Source organism: Hyperolius riggenbachi, chromosome 5, assembly GCF_040937935.1.
Source record: "Hyperolius riggenbachi isolate aHypRig1 chromosome 5, aHypRig1.pri, whole genome shotgun sequence".
NCBI classification, from domain to species: domain Eukaryota; kingdom Metazoa; phylum Chordata; class Amphibia; order Anura; family Hyperoliidae; genus Hyperolius; species Hyperolius riggenbachi.
The window spans coordinates 273,645,828-273,668,243 of record NC_090650.1 but is presented as its reverse complement, the minus strand read 5'-3'; the positions used below and the strand labels follow the sequence as shown (position 1 = coordinate 273,668,243).

The 22,416-nt window shown below is 44.1% G+C and overlaps 1 protein-coding gene across 4 annotated transcripts in view; it reads left to right on the top strand.

Moving 5' to 3' along the window:
• Positions 1-22,416, top strand: part of KIF13A (kinesin family member 13A) — a 164,899-nt gene that overhangs the window by 116,704 nt on the left and 25,779 nt on the right. For 2 of the 4 annotated variants that reach the window (XM_068236945.1, XM_068236943.1), the window contains exons 24-31: positions 2,328-2,369; positions 5,652-5,751; positions 7,115-7,241; positions 7,873-7,928; positions 11,548-11,672; positions 13,993-14,169; positions 15,895-15,987; positions 18,544-18,696. In XM_068236945.1, coding sequence (XP_068093046.1) covers positions 2,328-2,369; positions 5,652-5,751; positions 7,115-7,241; positions 7,873-7,928; positions 11,548-11,672; positions 13,993-14,169; positions 15,895-15,987; positions 18,544-18,696 — 873 coding nt within the window. The remainder of the gene's footprint in view (positions 1-2,327; positions 2,370-5,651; positions 5,752-7,114; positions 7,242-7,872; positions 7,929-11,547; positions 11,673-13,992; positions 14,170-15,894; positions 15,988-18,543; positions 18,697-22,416) is intronic. The other 2 variants (XM_068236944.1, XM_068236947.1) reach the window with 1 other exon arrangement.

The following is a 22,416-nucleotide window of genomic DNA, read 5'->3' as shown; positions in this document are numbered from 1 at the left end:
GATGTTACTTCCGCATGTGACGTACTCCATGCGGGTACCATGCGCACTCTGTTTACCTCAGTCGCCGCGATCTGAGGTCTGAGCTGTGGGGCAGCAGCGGCAGCGGGGACACAGGAGAGGCCAGCGGGGACACAGGAGAGGCCAGCGGGGACACAGGAGAGGCCACAATAAGAGGGAGCAGGCATGGCGCCCATAGCGCAAGTCATGCCTGCATCCCAGGAAGACGAGCGGGCCGCAGCAGGTGGCCTGGCGGGCCGGATGCGGCCCGCGGGCCGCCAGTTGGACAGCGCTGACATAGAACATTTAGTGCTACAACTCCTGTAAGAGTCCAGTCATTGACAAATGAAGACCCAAAAAAGTCAAAAAAAAGTCCTTCAACCAGTCCTTCAACCAGCCCTTCAACCAGCCCTGGGCATTTATGGGCCACTTGTGACAGGCAGGTTTCTTCAGAGTGGTAGCCACCACCTCACTCTCGAGAGTGGGCACTCACCCTTGGTTAATGACCCTCTGCTAGATGGGTTCACAGTACTTTTGGAGTGTAAAGGTAGCCTGGACCTGCCACAGGATCAGCACCAACACCTCTGCAATCACTAGTTGTCTTATGGCATTACAGCTCTCCCCCGTGTGTTGGCAAACTAGCTGCCTCCCGACTGCATGGACACCGTATGCCAAAGGACAGAACATCGGCTTCCTTCCGCGTCTGCAGGACATTAATAACTCACTAATGATCTGAGAGCCTGCCAGGTAGCCAGGTAGAGCCCTTTAAAACTCTAGTCCACATTTTTGTTCTACAAAGCCCATAGATGTCCAGGGCTCTTTGAAGGACATTTTTGTGTCTTCAGTTGTTAATCACTAGACTCTTATAGGAGTTTTAGTGCTATCTGTATGCTTTATGTAAATTTTATTAACATTGCAAGAAGTTTTAAATCAGGATGATACCATTTATTGGCTAACTAAAAAGAATAAGAATTAGCAAGCTTTCGGCTTTGCAGCCTTCATCTGGCTTAAATCCTGTTTGCTTGCAGGCTGCTGATACAGACAGCTTTATACATGCATATATGTAGCCAATAAATGGTATTATCCTGATTTAAAACTTCTTGCTTTTACTGGTGGCTAACACGATACAATACCCTACTACTTATTAAAAATGGTCTAATTTCTAGCTGTATATAATTTACATGAAAGTGAAATGCATGTAGAAATGATTTCCATCTCATTGATCATCTACAGTATGTTTATAGTATACAGACATACCTTCTCAGCAGCACAGGCTGTTGTCACTAACAAGGCTCTGCTGAGGGCCAGTGTTTGGGGCAAACACTGGCCCTCAGCAGACAATGGGGCTACTTTCAGGTTTGGAAGCCCAGCCACATCCCCACTTGCCTCTGTTATCCCTCTTCTGCCCATCGCCCCACATTTTCCCAGCCCTGCCACTCCACTCCCATGTCCGCCACCCTACTACCCCCCTGGGATCATGATGGTTTGGCCTCTGCAGCAATACTCAAGTCAATCAGTGATAACATAGAGAAGAGGGGTTGTTAGAAGTCAAATAAGTTGATAAGTCCTATAGGGACTCGCCAGGGCTCAATACAGCCTTTCAGCTACAGCCCCTTTTGGCAGCAGCCAGTTCTGTTAACAGTAAGGCTGAATACTATACTACTAGATAGTAAAGCAGTATCCCACCATTGTGTCACTTAATACCCACATATAAGAACTGTCACCTGCAGGGATCAGGACTCATTTTCTCAGATGATAGTTTGGGCTGAGTGCTGTACAGACACATTGCTGGCCCTAATACATAAACCAGCACAGGACAAAGCTTAGTGTTGTAATCTGACCATTATACAACCCATTTAAAATTGATTCTGTAGTCATAGCATTTATGGCCATTGCTAAAAACATCATATTATTGTAAACCATAAAATTGCTGTCCTCTGCATTAACCCATTTCTGTTCATTATACATACCATAACATTACTGCTGAGAGGTAGGACATAAAAAAGCCCCTTTTTTAATTTATTGTATGTTTTTGCTACTTATTAGCTGGACAAACTGGGAAACGGTTAAATACTGTTTCATTAAATTTTTTGTTTGAAAACAAAAACTGATCATATGTATAACCATCTATCAGTTTAAACATAATTTTGTGCTTGTATGAAACAGGTGACGATACTTCAGTCATAGGCTATGCATTCCTCTGGACATTATCCCCTTCCGACATGACGTATCATTGTGTACATAACCTGTTTTACTAGTGCTACTTGCTTTGTTATGATGTTATGAAAGCCATGCATGTCTTGTTTACATCGTGTATTTTCTTCTACCAGAAAGATGATGATGTTGGTGGTGATGATATGGATAGTTACCAGGTATTAATACAGTGGCTGCTTATAATCCTGAGCTTGGGATAAAGTTCTGCTCTGCACCGCAACATAGGGAATGGGAAGGGGGGGAGGAGAAGTTGTAAAGCATGGGAAAGTATGGGAAAAAGAGTAGAGCTTATGGAGCTAAGAAAGGTGTGCTTGTAAAATTGCACTTTGCTGAGCCATTGTCTGCTCACAGATGTGTTACTACATGTAACAATATCTAACAAGCCAAACTTTATTACACAAGAACACCAGGCTATGTCAGAGGTGTCAGTATGGATAGATTGGGCTGTATGGAGCTATCCTGCCACTATCTATACCGCCATAGAGATTTAGTTATGTCCTGTCATATGGCATCATGGAGATTGGAGTAGCTCTCCAGCCTGTTCTGTAAAGGTCCATATACAGAGTTGGATGATAAGATTTTCACTCAAGATATATTCTCCTTTACATAGGTGAAGCACAACATTTCTCTAACTATGTTGCTAACCCTAATCTATTATTCAGAAGAACAAACATTTTTATAACTCCTTGATTCTGCCCCAAATAAGCTTTGTGATGCTGTGTGAAGAGAGCTGGGCTGTATGTGTAACATACCAGTGGCGTAGCTAAGAAGCTATGGCCCCCAGTGCAAGTTTTATATTGGCGCCCCCCCCCCCCCCCCCCAGCACTCTATACATAACAATTGTCACCATGCACCAAATCCTGCCAAGGACAACCGCGGTATCAGAGGTACAAGAAGGGGGTGGAATACTTTTTTTTAATAATTATCACTATTCAGAGCATCTATAGAAGTTATTATTACCAGCACAGGAACAATAGAGCGCTAATGCGGTGGTTGAGAGAGGGCCCCGGTGCAGTCGCAGCCTCTGCATCCCTTATTGCTACGCCACTTCCCTAACCTATAATTACTATTTATAATGTTTTGCTGCGGTACAGTTTAGCCAGTACAGGAATTTAAACCACAAATACACAAAAGGACAGATTTAATCAAATTAGTATTAGAAAGATCATAAAACTTTACTGTATAAGTGCATATATTAAAGTTAACCTATGAGAAAATAAATATGAAAGCTGTCATTGCTAAGTTTGTTTTTAAAAGTGCAAGTTCTCCAACTTTCATCCTTAACTTGGCTTAGAGTAGGGTGTCAAACTCAAATACAAAGTGGGCCGAAATAGAGCTTTGGGACCAAGTCGCAGGCCGACCTCAATGTCTTGTAGCCACCTCCCTCCTTTATAAAGTTCCCCGATGTCTAATAGCCCCCCCCCCAACCCTTATACAGTTTCCTGGTGTTAAGTGGTCCTCCTTCCCTCATCTATACAATTCCTTGATGTTTAGTGGTCCTCGCTTCCCTATACAGTTTCCTGGTATTTAGTGGCCCCCTCCTTCCCCTATACAGTTCCCTGCTGTTTAGTGCCCTTCTCCTTCCCCTATACAGTTCTCTGGTGTCTAGTGCCCACCATCTATACAGTTCCCTGGTGTCTAGTGGCCCCCTTCCCTCTCCTATACAGTTCCCTGGTATCTTATTCTGTCCCCCTCCCGATATGGCTTACCTGGTGATCTAGGGCTTACCCTCCAATATAGCTTCTCTGGTGGTCTCGAGTGGGCCAAACATAATGCAAAGGGGGGGAAATCTGATGACTCAAAGGGCCAGATTTGGCCCACGGGCCGGAGTTGAACATGTATGGCCTAGAGTAAACATAACTTTCCTCAGGAAAACAAAGAAAGTTGGGCCTTATGTAGGGCATGCTTACAGCATCATAGTGATGCTCTTGTCCATGAACACTCATGGAAATGCATGTGACTGTTTCCATCAGGTGAAAGATTTGGCTTTGGATAATGGACTGATTGCTCTTCTTCATGAGTTCTTATAGTTGTGAGCATCCCTGCTACATATTATGATGTGTTGCTTATTCCAGCAACAGTCAGTACCCAAATATTTGTACATGAGCAGCTTCTGTAGGGTCATTTATGAGAATAACCAGTCAGCTTTTGTTTTTTGCTCAGGCAAAACTACCACTCCTTCCTCTCAATAATTTTATGGGCTGTTCAGCTGGTCATGTAACTTCAGAGCTACATCAACCAACAAAGTCTTCACCAGAGCAGAGGAGACACCAATCCAAGGACAAATATTTGACCCAGAACTGAGTAGGTGCTCAGTTGCAAAGCTTGTTTTGTCTGTCAGGAATTTTCTTGATTTGCTATTGTCAAACAGATCACCTTAAAGGTGACCATACATCTAGATCGACCATCTGATTTCATAATTTTATGGAGTTGGATGAAAATCTGTGCTGCAACAAGCACACCCAAATCAAACATGCTGGGAAATCTCAGGCTGACGTGGTCGATTGGATGTCTTGCGGTAACGGTGTGCAATATTAGGGCAAGCAATGGAATGGAACTCCCGACCGCTGTCCCCCCAAATGTTAATGTCCCCCCCCCCCCCCCCCCCGGGGCCCCTGCATTAAAATCTCACCTGATCCAGCTGTCGAGAGCGTCCATCAGCTTCTGCTTTCTCCATTTGCATCCCATGTGGCTATATAGCATTGGTGTGTGTTTGACCAAGGGTTATTTCATTAACACCAAGGATTCACTGGTAAGTGAATCCATAATCAACCGCATAGTCACAGAACTTGCAAGTTGAAAAATTAAACAGTGGCAGCTACCATATTTTCATCCTCACAGGTTCACTTTAAGGAAACAGAAAATGGAAGCCATACATCTAATTGCATTTACAGTGTACAACTAACCACAATAAGCTAATTCACAAATGGACTAACTTGTGGCTGACTGCACTTCGCGCCATTTCCACCAGACAGCGGTACAGGAAGGGCATGGTGCATGATGGGGCTAATTTGCATGGAAATAAAGTATTTATCATTGGATGTGCTGACAGTCTTTCACAAGCAGCTGCACACAGCACTAATGGTGAGACTGCATTAATCCGATTTTCTTCAATATCCACTGGAAAATAACAGGCTCAGCATCATTCCAGCCATTTGCCATTAAACAGATTTTCTTCTATTTTTATGGTGAATTCATTAAAAATATAAATAATGTCCAAATGTATAAGTAAATTACATGAATGTACATTTATTAGCTTAACAGAAAGTAAAATGTGTTCTGTAAGCACTTTTTCCTAATCTTGTTCTATAAAAATAGCATAAAAACACTGTTTAATGGCATCATTTTGTTAATTCACATTTAATTCATGTGGAACAGACCGAGATCAATGAAAGCGAATTTGAAAATGATTCCTTGTTGTGTATTTCTTATTGCAACAGGAGGAGGACCTGAACTGTGTGCGGGAAAGGTGGTCAGATGCGTTAATCAAACGCAAAGAATACCTGGATGAACAGATTCAGAAAATCATCAATAAACAAGGTTTATATGAGATTAATGTGCCTTTTATGTTATTTACATAATTATCAGTATGTATATGATGTGTTCTATGACCAAGATGTTCTATCGCCAGAAGTGAGAGAGATATAAGGGCTGCCATATTTATTTTCTTTTAAGCAATAACAGTTGCCTGGCTATCCTGCTGATCCTCTTCTGCTAATCCTTTTAGCCACAGACCCTGAACAAGCATGCAGAAGATCCGGTGTTTCTGTCATTCTTGTCCGATCTGACAAGATTAGCCACATGCTTGTTTCTGAAGTTATCCAAACGCTACTTCAGCCAAATAGAACATGGCTGACAGGCAACTGTTTTTTTTAAAGTAAATAAATATGGCAGCCTCCATATACTTCTCAATTCAGGTTCCCTTATTGCTTACCTTATCTTAAATGTACAACCTTCCATGGGTGTGGCCAGGACCTGGCACCTAGGAGATAGGCCTCGGGTCTACAGCCAGGTGCCCTAGGAATCCAGCCACTATTATCAAGGGGGAACTGCGGACAAACATTCTTATGAAAGCACTATACAAATATTAGTAGTACCAGACAACTACCCAGCTGCTCCAGTATTAAAGGTAATCTAAAGTGAAATGTACACTGTATATGAAGGCTGCCATATTTAATTTCCTTTAAAGGACAGATGCAAGCAAGTTAAAAATAGAAAAAAATGGATCTACTTACTCGGGGCTTCCTCCAGCCCCTGGCAGCCGATCTGTCCCACGCCGCAGCTCCTCTCCCAGGCGGTGTCCCGACTCCCATCCGTTAGAGATGCCGACTGGCATCTCGTACAGGAGGTGCTGGTACAGGCGCAGTAGATGCCCACCTGGCGAGGTTGGCATCTACAACGGGGGGGTGGGACGGGACCCCGGGCCAGCGGCTGGAAGCGGAGCTGCGGCGAGGGTTATAGGAAGTCCAAGATATGTAGATTTAGTTTTTTTTTATTTAGCTCGGATCTTCCCTTTTAAGCAATACCAGTTGCCTGGCTGTCCTGCTGATTCTCTGCCTCTAATACTTTTAGCCAGAGACCCTGAACAAGCATGCAGCAGATCAGGTGTTTCTGACAGAAGTCTGGCGAGATTAGCTGCATGTTTGTTTCGGGTGTGTGACTCAGACACTACTGATGCCAAAATGATCAGGAGGACTTCCAGGCAACTGGTATTGTTTAAAATCAGATAAATATGACAGCCTCCATATACCTCTTGCTTCAGGTTCCCTTTAATATAAGCACTGGGTCATGTCATCATAGTTAAAAGTTCTGTTACTTGTATTTGCAAAGTTGATTATCCGCTATTTCAAGTAAAAAGAAAAATAATAATACAGTATAGCTTGCATTTGTATGCCTTTTGTAGAGAAAACAGAAGATGATATTGAACGAGAAGCTCGGCTGGTTGAGCAGTGGGTTGGTCTGACAGAAGAGAGAAATGCAGTACTAGTACCTGCACCATCAAGTGGTATTCCCGGTGCCCCGGCAAACTGGTATGTGTATGCTTGCAAAGCCAATACTGATTCACTGTAAACATTTTTGAGAGAGACTGCTAACATTTATCTCCATATATGCTGCATGAGAGCAGTATCCAATGGATCACGTATGACGATGTCATTGATACTGTGTGACACTTGTACGCACTGTAGATTTGCACACAGGACTATCAGAGGCAATCTTATTGAGAGATAAGTCTACTTACAGTACTTCCTGGGGTTTGGTAGGAAGGGGGAGGCAGGAGAACTCCAGGAATGATTCTGTGTCTATAAGTAAATAGATCTTCGATTACCATTGGACTTAGAGTGATGTCAATGTTGGTAGTACAATTAATACAGCAAGATATTCATCACTGGTTGAGAACTGTACTTCAGTGTCAAGATTGTCAGTGAATGCAAATAATTCTGGCTTGCATGGAAATAAAATGTAAATTGTATGCAACTTGGCAGGAAGTCAAAATTGACTAGAAGTGCATTTGATTGGGCAAATGCCAAGCATACATCTGCATTCAATTTGTATGCAAGCCAGAATATTAGCATGTCGTTGACCATCTCTAGTTATACATCATTATTGTTCTGTAAATATCTTTTTCTTCTGATTGTCTGCTTCCTTTGTTCCCCTCTGTAGGACTCCACCAGCAGGAATGGAGACGCACATCCCTGTCCTCTTTCTGGACCTTAATGGTAAGATTCTTTGTTGTCTTTTCGATATAGTGTATATGTGGTTAAGTGTTATTATTGGCCATAATGGTACCTAAAAATGCACTTTAGCAATCTGCTTATTATAAACAGCTGAAAGTAGAGTTATAATTACTTATTACTCTTTTTTTTCCTTATAAAGGTGCCCATTACGCAATTTCCTGAGAGATTTAAACATTATAATTGAATCTGTCAGAGACTGATGCCTCAATGTGGCTGCCTGATGATCATTTTCGGTAGAAATCTATCAAAATGTATAGATCAGGATGGAAAGATTTTGCACGAAAGGGGGCAGTCAAGTGCATGGCGGTAACAGCATTCAATTTCAGGTTGACCGATGGACAGGGGCGTAACTAGAAATGACTGGGCCCCCATGCAAAACTTTCCATGGGGCCCAACTCCCTGCCGCTGTGTACCCACTGTCTCACTCCTACCACTAAAAATGGCCCTGGGTGGGCCCCCACCAGATTTCACCTCCCCATGGGCCCCCTGCACCTGCATCCCTTGCAGGGGCTATTGTTACGCCCCTGCTGACACCCCCCCTCCCCCCCTTCAAAAAAATGTGCTCCCCTTGGGCAGTGCAGAGTGTTGCAGAGGAGATCGCACTCGCCTATCTGCTGGCGCACTCCTCCTGTGTCCTGTGTTGTATCTCCATCTATGCCGGGATGCCTGTATCCTGTGACCTGCTGGCACATACACGCTCATGTACGTGCCACCCTGTCATGGGGTATAGTTGCCCCGGCAGCAATGGAAGGAAGAAACAGGAGGAGAGGTGCGCCGGTGGAAAGGTGAATGTATGCGCCATTGTAACACTCTGCACATAGATTCGGTGATCTGGGGAGCCTGGCATGCGGAGGCGGCTCCAACAATCTGCAATAGATTTTAAGCTGAAATCTATTGGAAATCTTTGTGCACTGTGTAGCAGGTAATAGATCTCTCTTTGATCAAATTCAATTTGAGAGATATCTATCTGATGGTCAAATCTGGTGACCGTTGTCAAGTGTATGGGCACCTTTACTATACATTAATGCATATCTCAAAAGTAAGTTGGACCAGTAAGCCATCAATTTTGTAAAGCAGTAGGAGAACAGAGGCGCCAGCAGGATAAAAGCGGATAAAAACTTTAAAATTTGCTGGGAGGAAGCGGTGGACTTACCTCCATAAAGCAGACACGAAAGACTGTCTGAATAGTAGCAATCACATTTATTAACTAGTACCCCAAAACAGTGCAACGCGTTTCGCAGGCCCAGCCCGCTTCATCAGGCAATAAACATGGGGACAAGACAGAATTTCAGCAATAGCAGGTGTAGCGCCTCAGTGAAGTACTTCACGGAGGTAAGTCCACCGCTTCCTCCCAGCAAATTTTAAAGTTTTTATCCGCTTTTATCCTGCTGGCGCCTCTGTTCTCCTACTGCTATACCGTGTCCACCCCTGGTGGAGGGGTGATCTACCCCCTTTCGCATCTACAGAGAGCGACTTCTTATCCCTGAGTGAGGACAGGTCTAATCTCCTCACCTGCCTATACAGTGGTTGCCTTTGTGGTAACCCACGTTTGTGAGTATAATTTTCTCACAATGACCTTTACTTCATTTATACTTAACATACTACACTATATTGGGCTCTCGGTTTCTCTACACTTTATCAATTTTGTAAAAGTGACCTTGTAGTCGAGAGAGATGGCACTGCCAATATTTACTCTTTTTGTAAACAATGCACTTTGCCTGGCTGCCCTGCTGATCATCTGTCTGACCGTAACACTTTAATCTGTAGGCCAAAGACAAGGATGCTGATCAGATGCTGTAACTAAAGTCTGACCACAATAACCTCATGCCTATTTCAGGTGTGTGATTCAGACACTACTGAAGCTAGAAGGTTAATTAAGACAACCAGGCATCTGTCAGCAGTGAAAAGGAAATATTTATAGAATCATCCATAGACCTTTTACTACAGGGCCACTATTATTGTACAGTAATTACAGTGATTTCCTAGCTGTGATATGCCCTTGCTGGGAGAAGGTTATTAGGTTGTCAGTATGTTTGCTTACCACTATAGAAGATCCTGACACAGGAGTCTGGCCAGTAACCCGTAAACCAGATCTTCTGTCTTTGGTAACCAGCTGGGAGGTAAACCAGGAAGTTGGCTTCCAACAAGTCTACGTGTATGTGGTATTCTACCGTAATACTTGGTGAAGAGACACAATTAAACTTAAGATGTCATGGGAATGTTGTGTTCAATAACTATTCTGTAAAGTCAAACAAAAGTCCAACAGATTACAATGAATTAACTTAAGTTCCATAAGCGTTTAAAATTTTTTTTACAAAGTTTTACCCGGCGAATGTTCTTTCTCGCAACATCATGTAACTTTGCCTCGTGAAAATTTGTTAAACGATGGCTAAAGTTAATGTGAAGTGAACATTAAAAATAAAAAATACTTAAAGGGAAGGTTCAGGGACTATCTAAAAAAAATAAAAATCCATTTCCACTTACCTGGGGCTTCCTCCAGCCCGTGGCAGGCAGGAGGTGCCCTCGGCGCTGCTCCGCAGGCTCCCGGTGGTCTCCGGTGGCCGACCCGACCTGGCCAGGCCGGCGGCCAGGTTGGGCCTCTTCTGCGCTCCATGGTGCGTTCCACGCCGGCGCGCTGACGTCATCGGACGTCCTCCGGGTTGTACTGCGCAGGCTCAGAAACTACTGAGCCTGCGCAGTACAGCCCGGAGGACGTCCGATGACGTCAGCGCGCCGGCGTGGAACGCACCATGGAGCGCAGAAGAGGCCCGACCTGGCCGCCGGCCTGGCCAGGTCGGGTCGGCCACCGGAGACCACCGGGAGCCTGCGGAGCGGCGCCGAGGGCACCTCCTGCCTGCCACGGGCTGGAGGAAGCCCCAGGTAAGTGGAAATGGATTTTTATTTTTTTTTAGATAGTCCCTGAACCTTCCCTTTAACTATGGAGGGGAAGGCTCTGGGTCCTATAGAGCCTTCCCTTTCCTCTCATAGTCCCTGCGTTCTAGTGTCAACACCCCTGCAAGAGGTTGGTTGAATACAGCTCTGAGTATCCTCTGAAGGTTTCAGGAGCCCAAGAGCTTTTGCACGCAGTCACACATGCGCAGTATAGAACCTCCCGTTTTCAGGAGCACTTGGTCTCCCAAAGCCTTCTGAAGCCTCCCGTGTTGGCAGATTTGAATGGGGGTGAAATTTCTGGAAAGAGGGGAACGTAAGAGGAACAGGAAGGCTCTATGAGATCCAGAGCCTTCCCTCTTTATAGGTAAATATCTGACTTTTTATTTTAATTTCACTTTACATTTGTTTTAAAGGTGAGCTGCAACAATTTTGAATGATCGTTACCACGGATCACATCATGAATGCTTGTTAAAGTTTTAAGTAAATGGACTTTACCTAAAACTTGAATAATCGTTGTCCTGTCATTTGCGTCCCGTCATTCCCAATGATAGGAGGTGGATCGGGGAACAATTGTCGGTGGAGTTCCCCGATCCGATTTTTCTGTGGGTACTCAGCATTATACTGCTAATAGATTTTATTTTTTGTACGTCTCTGTACTGTTTTATTACTGTGCTGTTCAGTAAGCATTGTTCGGTTTTGCCCCTTTTAGCTGATGATCTCAGTGCAAATGAACAACTTGTGGGTTCTCATGCAGCAGGTGTTAATTCTATATTACCAAAGGAGCATGGGAGCCAGTTTTACTACTTGCCAATAATCAAGCACAGTGATGATGAGGTAATGTTAAAAAATATCTTTCGTTAAGGAAACATTGTATTGTATTGTGTTATAGAAGATTTAGTAATGCTTTATTCATAGTTCTTGCTAACTGTGTGCTTGCTTTCTGGATGATTTGTTTTAACTGAATTTGTAGTCTGTGGGCAATTTTGCATTATTCTGAAAGATCCTAGCCATACAGTCTGTAGTACAGTAGAGTCTAGGTTATCCGGCAACGAAGGGGATCAGCTGATGCCAGATAAGTTTACATTTTGATTGCTTGAGACTCAGGCCCATATGCAATTAGAGGAATACTGTACCATACCATACCCAGTATGGTCTGTGCCTGCGCAGTACGCTCCTGGTGACATCATCTGGAGCGAAGATACGGCAACGCAGGTGCAGTGGTTTTCAGACTTTAAAGTCTGAAATTCCAGAAGTGAACCGGAGGCGGGGCCTGAGCATCGGTGAGTGGCTGCGCAGGCACAGGATGTCTGTGGGGGACCATTAGAAGCCCCAGGTAAGTTCAACTAATTTTCCACTGATCCCCCTACAGTATTCGTTTAACTTATACTCCTGAGTTTTCTCCTAGGAGATTATTTTTCATGTTCTCTTTAAAATAACTTTCTGCCATTTATTAACTGAAAAAGTACCAAAAAGTAGGTGAAAAGGTACTATCAAAATTATTTTGAATGTTTTCTTGCTTCCTAGTGGCTTAAAGGGCATTTTATTGACAAGTTTAAAAATATCACCTAGGAGAAAACTCAGGAGAAAAAGTTAATTGCATATGGGCCTCAGTGTTAAAAATAGGCCTAACTAATATAGTACTATACCACACTCTATATACTGTACAAACCATGAACACTGCATTAAATGTTAAAACATTGTAACTGAAAGTGTATTATCCTTGGGGGAGCCATGGAAGCCCGGTCCATATGCAATTACCTTTTTCATCGCCTCTCTAAAATAACTTTTCAATACTCTGCAATTAAAAAACTACCAAAAAGTAGGTGAAAAAGTATTGCCAAAATTATTCTGAGTATTTTCTTGCTTGCTGGTGGTTTAAAGGGTATTTTATTGACAAGTAAAAATATCATCCAGGTGAAAACTCAGGAGCAAAAGTGAATTGCATATGGGCCCCAGTCTTTAAGCACAGCAGAGCCCACAGCCTAATGGTGGGAACACATGATGCAATTTCCCACCCGATGGACAACAATTGGCCAATTATTTCGGCATCTCCGATCCGTTTCTGATCAAGAAAGGAATTGAATTTGTGAAGTTATCATAAGAAAATCGATTCCTTTATCAGGTGGGAGCAATTTGGACACAGACATATGTTACACCGCCGATTGAACGGGAGATTGCATCGTGTGTTCCCAGCATAAGAAGTTGGCTTTCACCACTGAGTACTGCTGGCAATTTGTGCTGGTTGATTGACACTGCAGATTAGTTGAGTTTCGGGGCTCTACTGTATTTAGTGCAGAACAAAGCAGCTGCAGTCAGACCAAGGTCATATATATTATCATCATTCAATGGCCCTTTTTAGCTGTGTTGTTGAAAATAAGCATAGCAATGCCGCTGTAGACTGTATTTTGCCCACAATGGCCTAATACCTTATTCTAATTATCATATATATGGTTTCCCAACAAGCCTTTATGTGATATTTTCTACCACCTTCATTTTGTATAAAGCGTTACGGTTTATTCTATTCATGCAAAGGTCTATAACACTAGTTGAAATGGGAATGAACAAAGTGTCTTCTGCCTTACAGGAAAATTTGCAGCATGCAAGGGACACTTGTTTATTTAATTTGTATTTATTATTAAAATACCATGCAGTCCAACCAGTGTATATTGACAGGAAAGGAAGCAGCTTAGCTGAGTATTCAATCCCAAAAATATCTGTATGTATTTCTGTATGAGACTGTACAGTGATGTCACTACAATTCACGGTGACCCACAGTGAAACTTTGCCCCCCTCCCCCAATGTTCACACTTCCTCGCTTGCCTCCCCTTTGTGCCCTTCACGGCCTTGGGGCCCATCTCACAAGGGTCAAGTACAAGTTTAGCCATCATGATCTTCTGTAGCCACAAAGGCACCTGATCTGAAGTATAGTCCCCTGTGTTGGAGGAAGGGAAAGGAAGGGAAAGTCAGTAGTCTGGGCCCCCACAGCTCTAGGACCCCCTGTGATCGCAGGGGCTGCTCCCCTCTAGCTATGCCCGAGACTGTATATTACATCCATGTTAAAATGCATAAGATTTTGAATTAACCGATTTCCCTGCAATCATGTGAACAGAGGCAGTGCTTTGTCAGGATATGATGTGCTTTTTGTCTTTGGCAGATTTCAGCCACGGCTTCCTGGGATTCTGCAATCCATGACTCTGTGCACTTGAATAGGATTACTCCACAGAATGAGCGCATATACCTTATTGTAAAGGTCACAGTGCAACTCAGCCACCCGGCTGCTATAGAGCTGGTTCTCCGAAAGAGGATTGCTGTCAATGTGTATAATAAACAGGTACTTGCTATTCTATAGAGATCCGTAAACTTTTAGAGAAATGAATAACAATAAAATGGTAGCAGATATTTTGTATCTTCCCCCTCCCCCCACACCCCATTCTTATGTTTGTTAAACTCCAGCTTCTGCACCACTACCAAGGCTTTCAGGGTTAGAACAGAATTACCTTACACCTTGCTATTACTGTAGGAAAGGATGCCATCAGGCTGAGCAGGGTTGTGGATAACACTGCATTACTGTTTGTTTCACTTTTTTAAAGTAAAAAAAATTAAATGCGCACTAGAAAATGAAAAAGAACACTCACAATAACACAAGAGCCTATCAATAATTATATTTTAAAGGGAACTCCAGGTGAGAGAGATATGGCGGCTGCCATATTTATTTCCTTGTAAACAATGCCAGTTGCCTGGCAGCCCTGTTGATCTTCTGGTGTAAATAAGCGTTTGAGTCAAAACCCTGGAACAGGTTTGCGGTCAATCCAGTAAAACCTGAGTCAGAGTACCTAATTGCTGAATGCTTGTTCAGGGTCTATGGCTAAAAGTATTAGAGACACGGGATCAGAAGGGAATACAAGGCAACTAGTATTGCTTGAAAGGAAATAAACATGGCCGCCTCTATCTCACCTTGGGTTCCCTTTAAGAATTTGGGATATATACTTGAATATAAACTGATTCGAGAATAAACTAAGCTCTCCATTTTTGCTGAGACAACAGATACAAATGGTTGATTCAGTTATAAATTGCAGGGACTTGGTCTCTACCACTGCTTCCACCCAGACAGTAGTTCTCTAGTTGGTCCTGTTGCTGCTGTAGATCCCGCCTTGCTGATTGCCCTTGTACAGCAGAGCTTCCACAGCCCACTGTTATGCAGCCACTGATGTCCCATTCTAAAGCTACATACACACGGGGCACAATTGTCCCCCGTTGCATGGCTACAAGAGACGCTCCCTGGCGGCGACAGCTATCTACACGTCTCGCCAGAAAGGCAGAGACGCGGCGGAAGCTGTCTCTGAATGGAGCATCCCCCAGCCGGATGCTCCATTCACTTGCATTGGGTCTCCTGTCGCTAGTCCGCATACACACGCGGACTAGCGACCGTTGCGGCGAAGTTGCGGCGACAGCTGTTGCCGGCGATTGAACAAGTCAATCGCCTGGAGACAGCTCTGAGTAGCGACGGTTCGGGCGTGCGCGTCATACACACGGGCGACCTGTCGCCGCAACACGCGCATGCCACGTGGTTGCAGTGACGCCCGTACCCCGTGTGTATGAGCCATAATTATACAGCAGACATGCCCCTTTTAATATGCAGATTATGCAGTGGCACCTCCACACACTGTTGGTTCACAGCCACTTATGGCCTCCTGTAGTAGGCTTAATATTGGCAATTAAGAGTGGGACCTATCCGACCTAAAGCAAGCTTTGAAGTCTTTGGTAGCAGAATAAGGACCCAGAAGTCACAGGTTCTCTTCTCTTTTTGTCCAAATACTGCGGTTTGTATATTATGATACATTTAAAAGATTTGAAAATCACAGCTTGCTTTAGGCTAGAATGAAAAGGATGTTTTTGAATAGCATTAAAGGAGTAACGTATTGTCCTGTGTTAGCCTTCAGCTAAATCAGAAATGTTAGAATCAGAACGATACTATTTATCTTGATTTGTGGACATGGAAAATGTAGGAGAATCTTCCCTAATGTTAAAATGTTTTTTGTTCATTTATTTTTCACAGAGTTTTACACAAAGTCTAAAAAGACGCATGTCTATCAAGAATATCCTGTATTCCTGTGGAATAAGCTATGAAATTGTGTCTAATATCCCAAAGGTACATTTTCTAAATATTAAAGTCAAATTATTTCATTCCTTATCATATATACACAGTATTCTAATGCTGGGTACACACCATAATTTTTTTCCTCTCGATAGATGGATTCGATAGATAATTTCCGACATGTCTGATATTCCTTCCGATCGATTCTGTGCTCAATTTCTCATAGAAGTGAATGGAAAAAGATAAGAAAAACGAGTGGAAGATAAGAGAATTGAGTGGAAAAAATCGATCGGGGGAAAATCGAGCGGAAAAACGTATTGTGTGTACCCAGCATTAAACACGTCTGAGATACAATGGAGAAGACAATATCTGCTGACAACAGTGGGAAATGGCGCCACTGGTTTTCTGTATCTTCAACTCAGTGGATTTTGTGGCTTAAATGAGCCAATCAGGCACCATAAACTGCCCATATAGTGGCACTTTAAAGCTGAGATCCAGGCAGCTAAATACACAAATGAAATTCAGAAAGTGGGAAACGTCTCAATTGCTAAAGTACTTTTATTTTTGTTTTGGATTAGATAGCCTCCCCCCAGTATAGCCGGATGGGCCCCCCAAGGATTACGTGCCCCCTCCCTCCCCCAGTATAGATAGGCAGATTTGCCCCCCCCCCCCCCCCAGGATTAGTTAGCCCCTTCAAGTATAATGTGCCAGCTGTAACCCCCATTATTATCTAGTCTCCCCAGTATATAAAGCCAGATGTCGCCGCTGGGAACTTCAGCAATTATTCTCCCCATCACACAATTCCGTACCTCCTTGCTGACTCCTCTAGTGGTGTAGTAATGAGAGGCGCCACTGGGGAGCAGCTGGGAGAAGACATGGAACTATGTGATGGGGAGAAGACTTGCAGAAGTTCCCAGCAGTGATGACATATGAGTTTTACTTTCGCTTCCGCTTGCATCGCTCTGCATATGGGCAACTAAGCTATACAGCAATACGCTACACTTAAAGAAAACCTGTAATGGAAATAAAACCCTCTGAGGGGATATTTACCTCAGGAGGGGGAAGCCTCTGGATCGTAACAAGGCTTTCCCCATCCTCCTCCGTTCAAGTTCCAGGGTCCCCCGAAGTGCGGCGAGGTAAATATTTACCTACCGCGATCCTGCGCAGGCGCACTAGCCGCTCTTCATTCGGGTTAAAGTGAACCTAAAGTCAGGAAGAAAAAAAGAGTTTAACTCACCTGGGGCTTCCCTCAGCCCCCTGAAGCTGATCGGTGCCCACGCTGACTCCATCAGATGTCCCTGGACCGGCCGGCGGCGGCTTCCGGTATCGCCGTCACCGGCCGACAGGCTGGGAACGCGAGTGATTCTTCGCGTTCCCAGGCAGAATAGCTCCCCCTATGCTGCTATTGCAGCCTCCCTATGCTGCAATAGCAGCATAGGGGGCGATATTCTGGCTGGGAACGCGAAGAATCACTCGCGTTCCCAGCCTGTCGGCTGGTGACGACGAAACCGGAAGTCCCCGCCGGCCGGTCCAGAGACATCTGATGGAGTCAGCGTGGGCACCGATCAGCTTCAGGGGGCTGAGGGAAGCCCCAGGTGAGTTGAACTCATTTTTTCTGTCTGACTTTAGGTTCACTTTAAGGCGGAAATAGCCAAACCCGATCGATACAATTTGCTGCACAGGTGTGAGTCCTTTGCGCCTGCGCAGTAGAGCGGATACGATCGGGCTTGGCTATTTCCGCCTAGCCCGATTGAAGAGCAGCTACTGCGCCTACGATGGATCCTGGCAAGGTAAATGAATCCTCGCTTATTTGGGGAGCTAGAGCTGGATTCCTGTCATCTACAAAGGTTGGGGAAGCCTCATTGGGACCCTGAGGCTTCCCCCTCCCGAGGTAAGTATCCCCAGAGGTTTTTTTTTACAGTACATAATATCTTTAAAATGCACTAACACTACGCTGCACTAAACTACACTACAATTAGGTGAACTACACTTCATTGCCCTTATCTACACTACTCTGCAGTACAGTTTCATACTATATCTGCTCCTGCTGCCACAATCCTCTCCCTTTGGCTCCAGGTCCTGCAACCTCTGCAAAACTCTGCTCCTGTAGTGCGCTCCTCTTCTGTTGCAACAATAGGCAGGGATACTGGCCACCTACCGCTGTGCAGAACTGCCGGCTTCCCCATGCCGCTGCCTCCATACATGCTCATCCTAGTGGCGCACTTAGTTACCTCACACACTTACTGACATTTTTGCTGAAATGGTTAGGGTAGACAACAAGGGGCCTGCTCCGATTCACTTTTTCTCCCAAATTTTCTCCAGGGGAAAACTGGGGGGGGGGGGGGGGGGGGAGGGGGGAGTGGATATTTCACATCTTATCAATAAAATGCCTTTTAAGCCACTAAGTTTGACACTGCTTTTTCACCTTTTTGGTACTTTTTCAGTTGCAGGATGCTGAAAAGTTATTTTAAACAGAAGATGAAAATAAACTCATAGGAGAAAACTTAGGAGAATAAGTGAATAGGATCAGGCCCAAACACTTTATCTCATTGTTAGAAATAAGACACTTGTGAAACATTCCAACAGTTCACAAACTATTTCACTTCACAGGCAACAGAGGAGGCTGAAGACAGAGAAACACTGGCATTGATGGCAGCAAGGAGTGAGTATGAAGCTACAGCTGATGGAGAAACCTACATAGAGAAGTACACGCGTGGGGTGCTGCAGGTAGAGAACATCCTGAGCCTGGAGCGCCTGAGACAGGTGAGTCCCCTCAGCCTCCATGCACACCTCTTAGCTATTTGATGTTTACAGATACTTCCCCAATACCAGCAATATGTATGCAGTGCAGTATACAGAACTGCTGTTTGTTATGAATAGATAGCCAAGGCGTTCTGAGGTCTCATGAGGGCTGAGCAGCAAAATCGGTAAATATTATAATTTCATTATTGATGGGGTGCAGTTTGAAGCCAATGTAATATGTCTGTGTTACAAGTACAGTTAGGGACCTATTAAATACCAAGACTTTAACAAATGGCTTTATAAAAGTAGTGATTGAGTTTTCAAAAATGTAAACACGTTTCATTCCCTAGCAGTTGGGTTTTCAAACGTATCAAATTCCTGTGTTGCAATTACCTTAAATTACCTTTGAAGTGGTGATAAAAAGCCCCATTCACTTGAATGGGTTAAAACAGCCACTTGCAACCATAATTTTAGAAACCGCAGTAGGCATCCCATTGACTTTCTAAAGTGGTGATGTGCAGCAGAAGCCAATGCCAATATCAAAGCAGCAAACTACATGGGCTCTTATAAAGTGGGGATCAAGTCTGACTGTCACGTTTATAAATACAGGGGACAGAATATTGTCAGAATTTCAGAAGAAACTACACGTTTTTGGGAACAGCCGGATTGCTGTTATAAATATTCACTTTATCTTTAAAGGGACTCCGAGCAGTACAGAAACTATGGAAAGATGCATATCATTTTAAAGCTCTCTTTCTCCTCTTTCCAATGATATATAAACCGCCGCCCTACGCCTTTTAGTTTTCGCTATTTTCGCGATTGAAATTGCTGCGGCCGCGATTTCGATCGCGAAAATAGAGAAAACTAAAAGGTGTAGGGCGACGATTTAGGGGTCGTCAGAAAGAGGAGAAAGAGAGCTTTAAAATGATATCCATCTTTCCATAGTTACATTGTATTACACAGGGCGACTTTTTCTCAAAGTCAGCAGCTCCATTCAGCAGAAAAAGTCGCCCTGTGTAATACAATGTAACTATGGAAAGATGGATATCATTTTAAAGCTCTCTTTCTCCTCTTTCTGACGACACCTAAATCGTCGTCCTACGCCTTTTAGTTTTCTCTATTTTCATGAACGAAATCGCGGCCGCAGCAATTTCAATCGCGAAAATAGCGAAAACTGAAAGGCGTAGGGCGGCGGTTTATATATTATTAGAAAGAGGAGAAAGAGAGCTTTAAAATGATATGCATATTCCCATAGTTTCTGCACTGCTCGGAGTCCCTTTAAAGCGTAGTTGGCTCTAATTCAAACTGAATTAAAAAAAAAAATCAGGATCATGTCCTTTTACAGAATTCTCATCCAGAAATTAGCATGAGTTGTTAAGTGGCTATTGGAAGTGTCACACTTCAACGTGTATAGTATCATAAGACATTTTTTAATATGCCATAACACATTGTTTAGTATGCCTGTGTTAAGCAAAAGCAACTACTGGCTGATTGAAATCGTATTTGCTACGATAGGGCAGAGACACACTGCAGAGTGCTATTCATTCAGTTTTTGTTTTTTTAATAATTAACTTGCAATACAATTGTGGCAAAATTGCTGCAATCTTGATTTTTCAAAAAATCACAATGGTGGCAATTTTGATGCAATTTTACCACAATTTTAATGCAAGTCAATGGGAACGTGTTTTTAAAAACAAAAACGGATTGAAAAAAAGAACTCTGCAGTGTGTCTCTGCCCTTACTTTTCTTTTGATCAGTCTTTCAGTTATATATTTCTGCTTTATTTATGATGACTATCCTGAATTAACGGCTTGTGTAGTGATGGTAACCAATATGAAGTTTTGTTCAGATTATCACAGTGAGGATTAGTGTTGGGCGAACAGTGTTCGCCACTGTTCGGGTTCTGCAGAACATCACCCTGTTCGGGTGATGTTCGGGTTCGGCCGAACACCTGATGGTGTTCGGCTAAACTGTTCGGCCATATGGCCGAACTAAGAGCGCATGGCCGAACGTTACCCGAACGTTCGGCTAGCGCTGTGATTGGCCGAACGGGTCACGTGTAGTGTTGGGCGAACATCTAGATGTTCGGGTTCGGGCCGAACATGGCCGAACTCCGAACATAATGGAAGTCAATGGGGACCCGAACTTTCGTGCTTTGTAAAGCCTCCTTACATGCTACATACCCCAAATTTACAGGGTATGTGCACCTTGGGAGTGGGTACAAGAGGGAAAACATTTTTAGCAAAAAGAGCTTATAGTTTTTGAGAAAATCGATTTTAAAGTTTCAAAGGGAAAACTGTCTTTTAAATGCGGGAAATGTCTGTTTTCTTTACACAGGTAACATGCTTTTTGTCGGCATGCAGTCATAAATGTAATACATGTAAGAGGTTCCAGGAAAAGGGACCGGTAACGCTAACCCAGCAGCAGCACACGTGATGGAACAAGAGGAGGGTGGCGCAGGAGGAGAAGGCCACGCTTTGAGACACAACAACCCAGGCCTTGCATGAGGACAAGAAGCGTGCGGATAGCAATTTGCATTTTGTCGCCATGCAGTCATAAATGTAATACAGATGAGAGGTTCAATAAACAGGGACCGGAAACGCTAACCCATCACAGATGTTCATTGTTCATGTTACTTGGTTGGGGCCTGGGAGTGTTGCGTAGTCGTTTCCAATCCAGGATTGATTCATTTTAATTTGAGTCAGACGGTCTGCATTTTCTGTGGAGAGGCGGATACGCCGCCGATCTGTGACGATGCCTCCGGCAGCACTGATACAGCGTTCCGACATAACGCTGGCTGCCGGGCAAGCCAGCACCTCTATTGCGTACATTGCCAGTTTGTGCCAGGTGTCTAGCTTCGATACCCAATAGTTGAAGGGTGCAGATGGATTGTTCAACACAGCTACGCCATCTGACATGTAGTCCTTGACCATCTTCTCCAGGCGATCGGTGTTGGAGGTGGATCTGCACGCTTGCTGTTCTGTGTGCTGCTGCATGGGTGTCAGAAAATTTTCCCACTCCAAGGACACTGCCGATACCATTCCCTTTTGGGCACTAGCTGCGGCTTGTGTTGTTTGCTGCCCTCCTGGTCGTCCTGGGTTTGCGGAAGTCAGTCTGTCGGCGTACAACTGGCTAGAGGAGGGGGAGGATGTCAATCTCCTCTCTAAAGTCTCCACAAGGGCCTGCTGGTATTCTTCCATTTTGACCTGTCTGGCTCTTTCTTCAAGCAGTTTTGGAACATTGTGTTTGTACCGTGGATCCAGAAGGGTATAAACCCAGTAATTGGTGTTGTCCAGAATGCGCACAATGCGTGGGTCGCGTTCAATGCAGTCCTAGGTCGAAGAGGTCATAGCCTAGGGTCACAAAACCTGTTTATTGGGCAATTTCAATGGTGGCGAGTCTGACGTACATAAATCGCAGCAATGGCCGTTAGCAACGTCTGAATCTCACGAAATGTCTCATGCAGGTAGAAGACATATTGTTAGACTTGGGCTCCAAAGATGGGTTCCCTACATCTCTGCAAACCAGAGTTACAGGGCTCCAAATTTGGTAAAATCCCCCATAGGCTTTCATTGGGCCTCCTATTTACAGTTCCAAAATCTCACATCTTTTCAAAGGGCAATTACTCAGCAGTGGCAAATTTTCTAGCATTGTAGGGACCCTTAGGGGGAACATGACTGGTGAGTTTCGGGCCCCTAGGCCGAAGAGGTCATAGCCTAGGGTCACAAAAACCTGTTTATT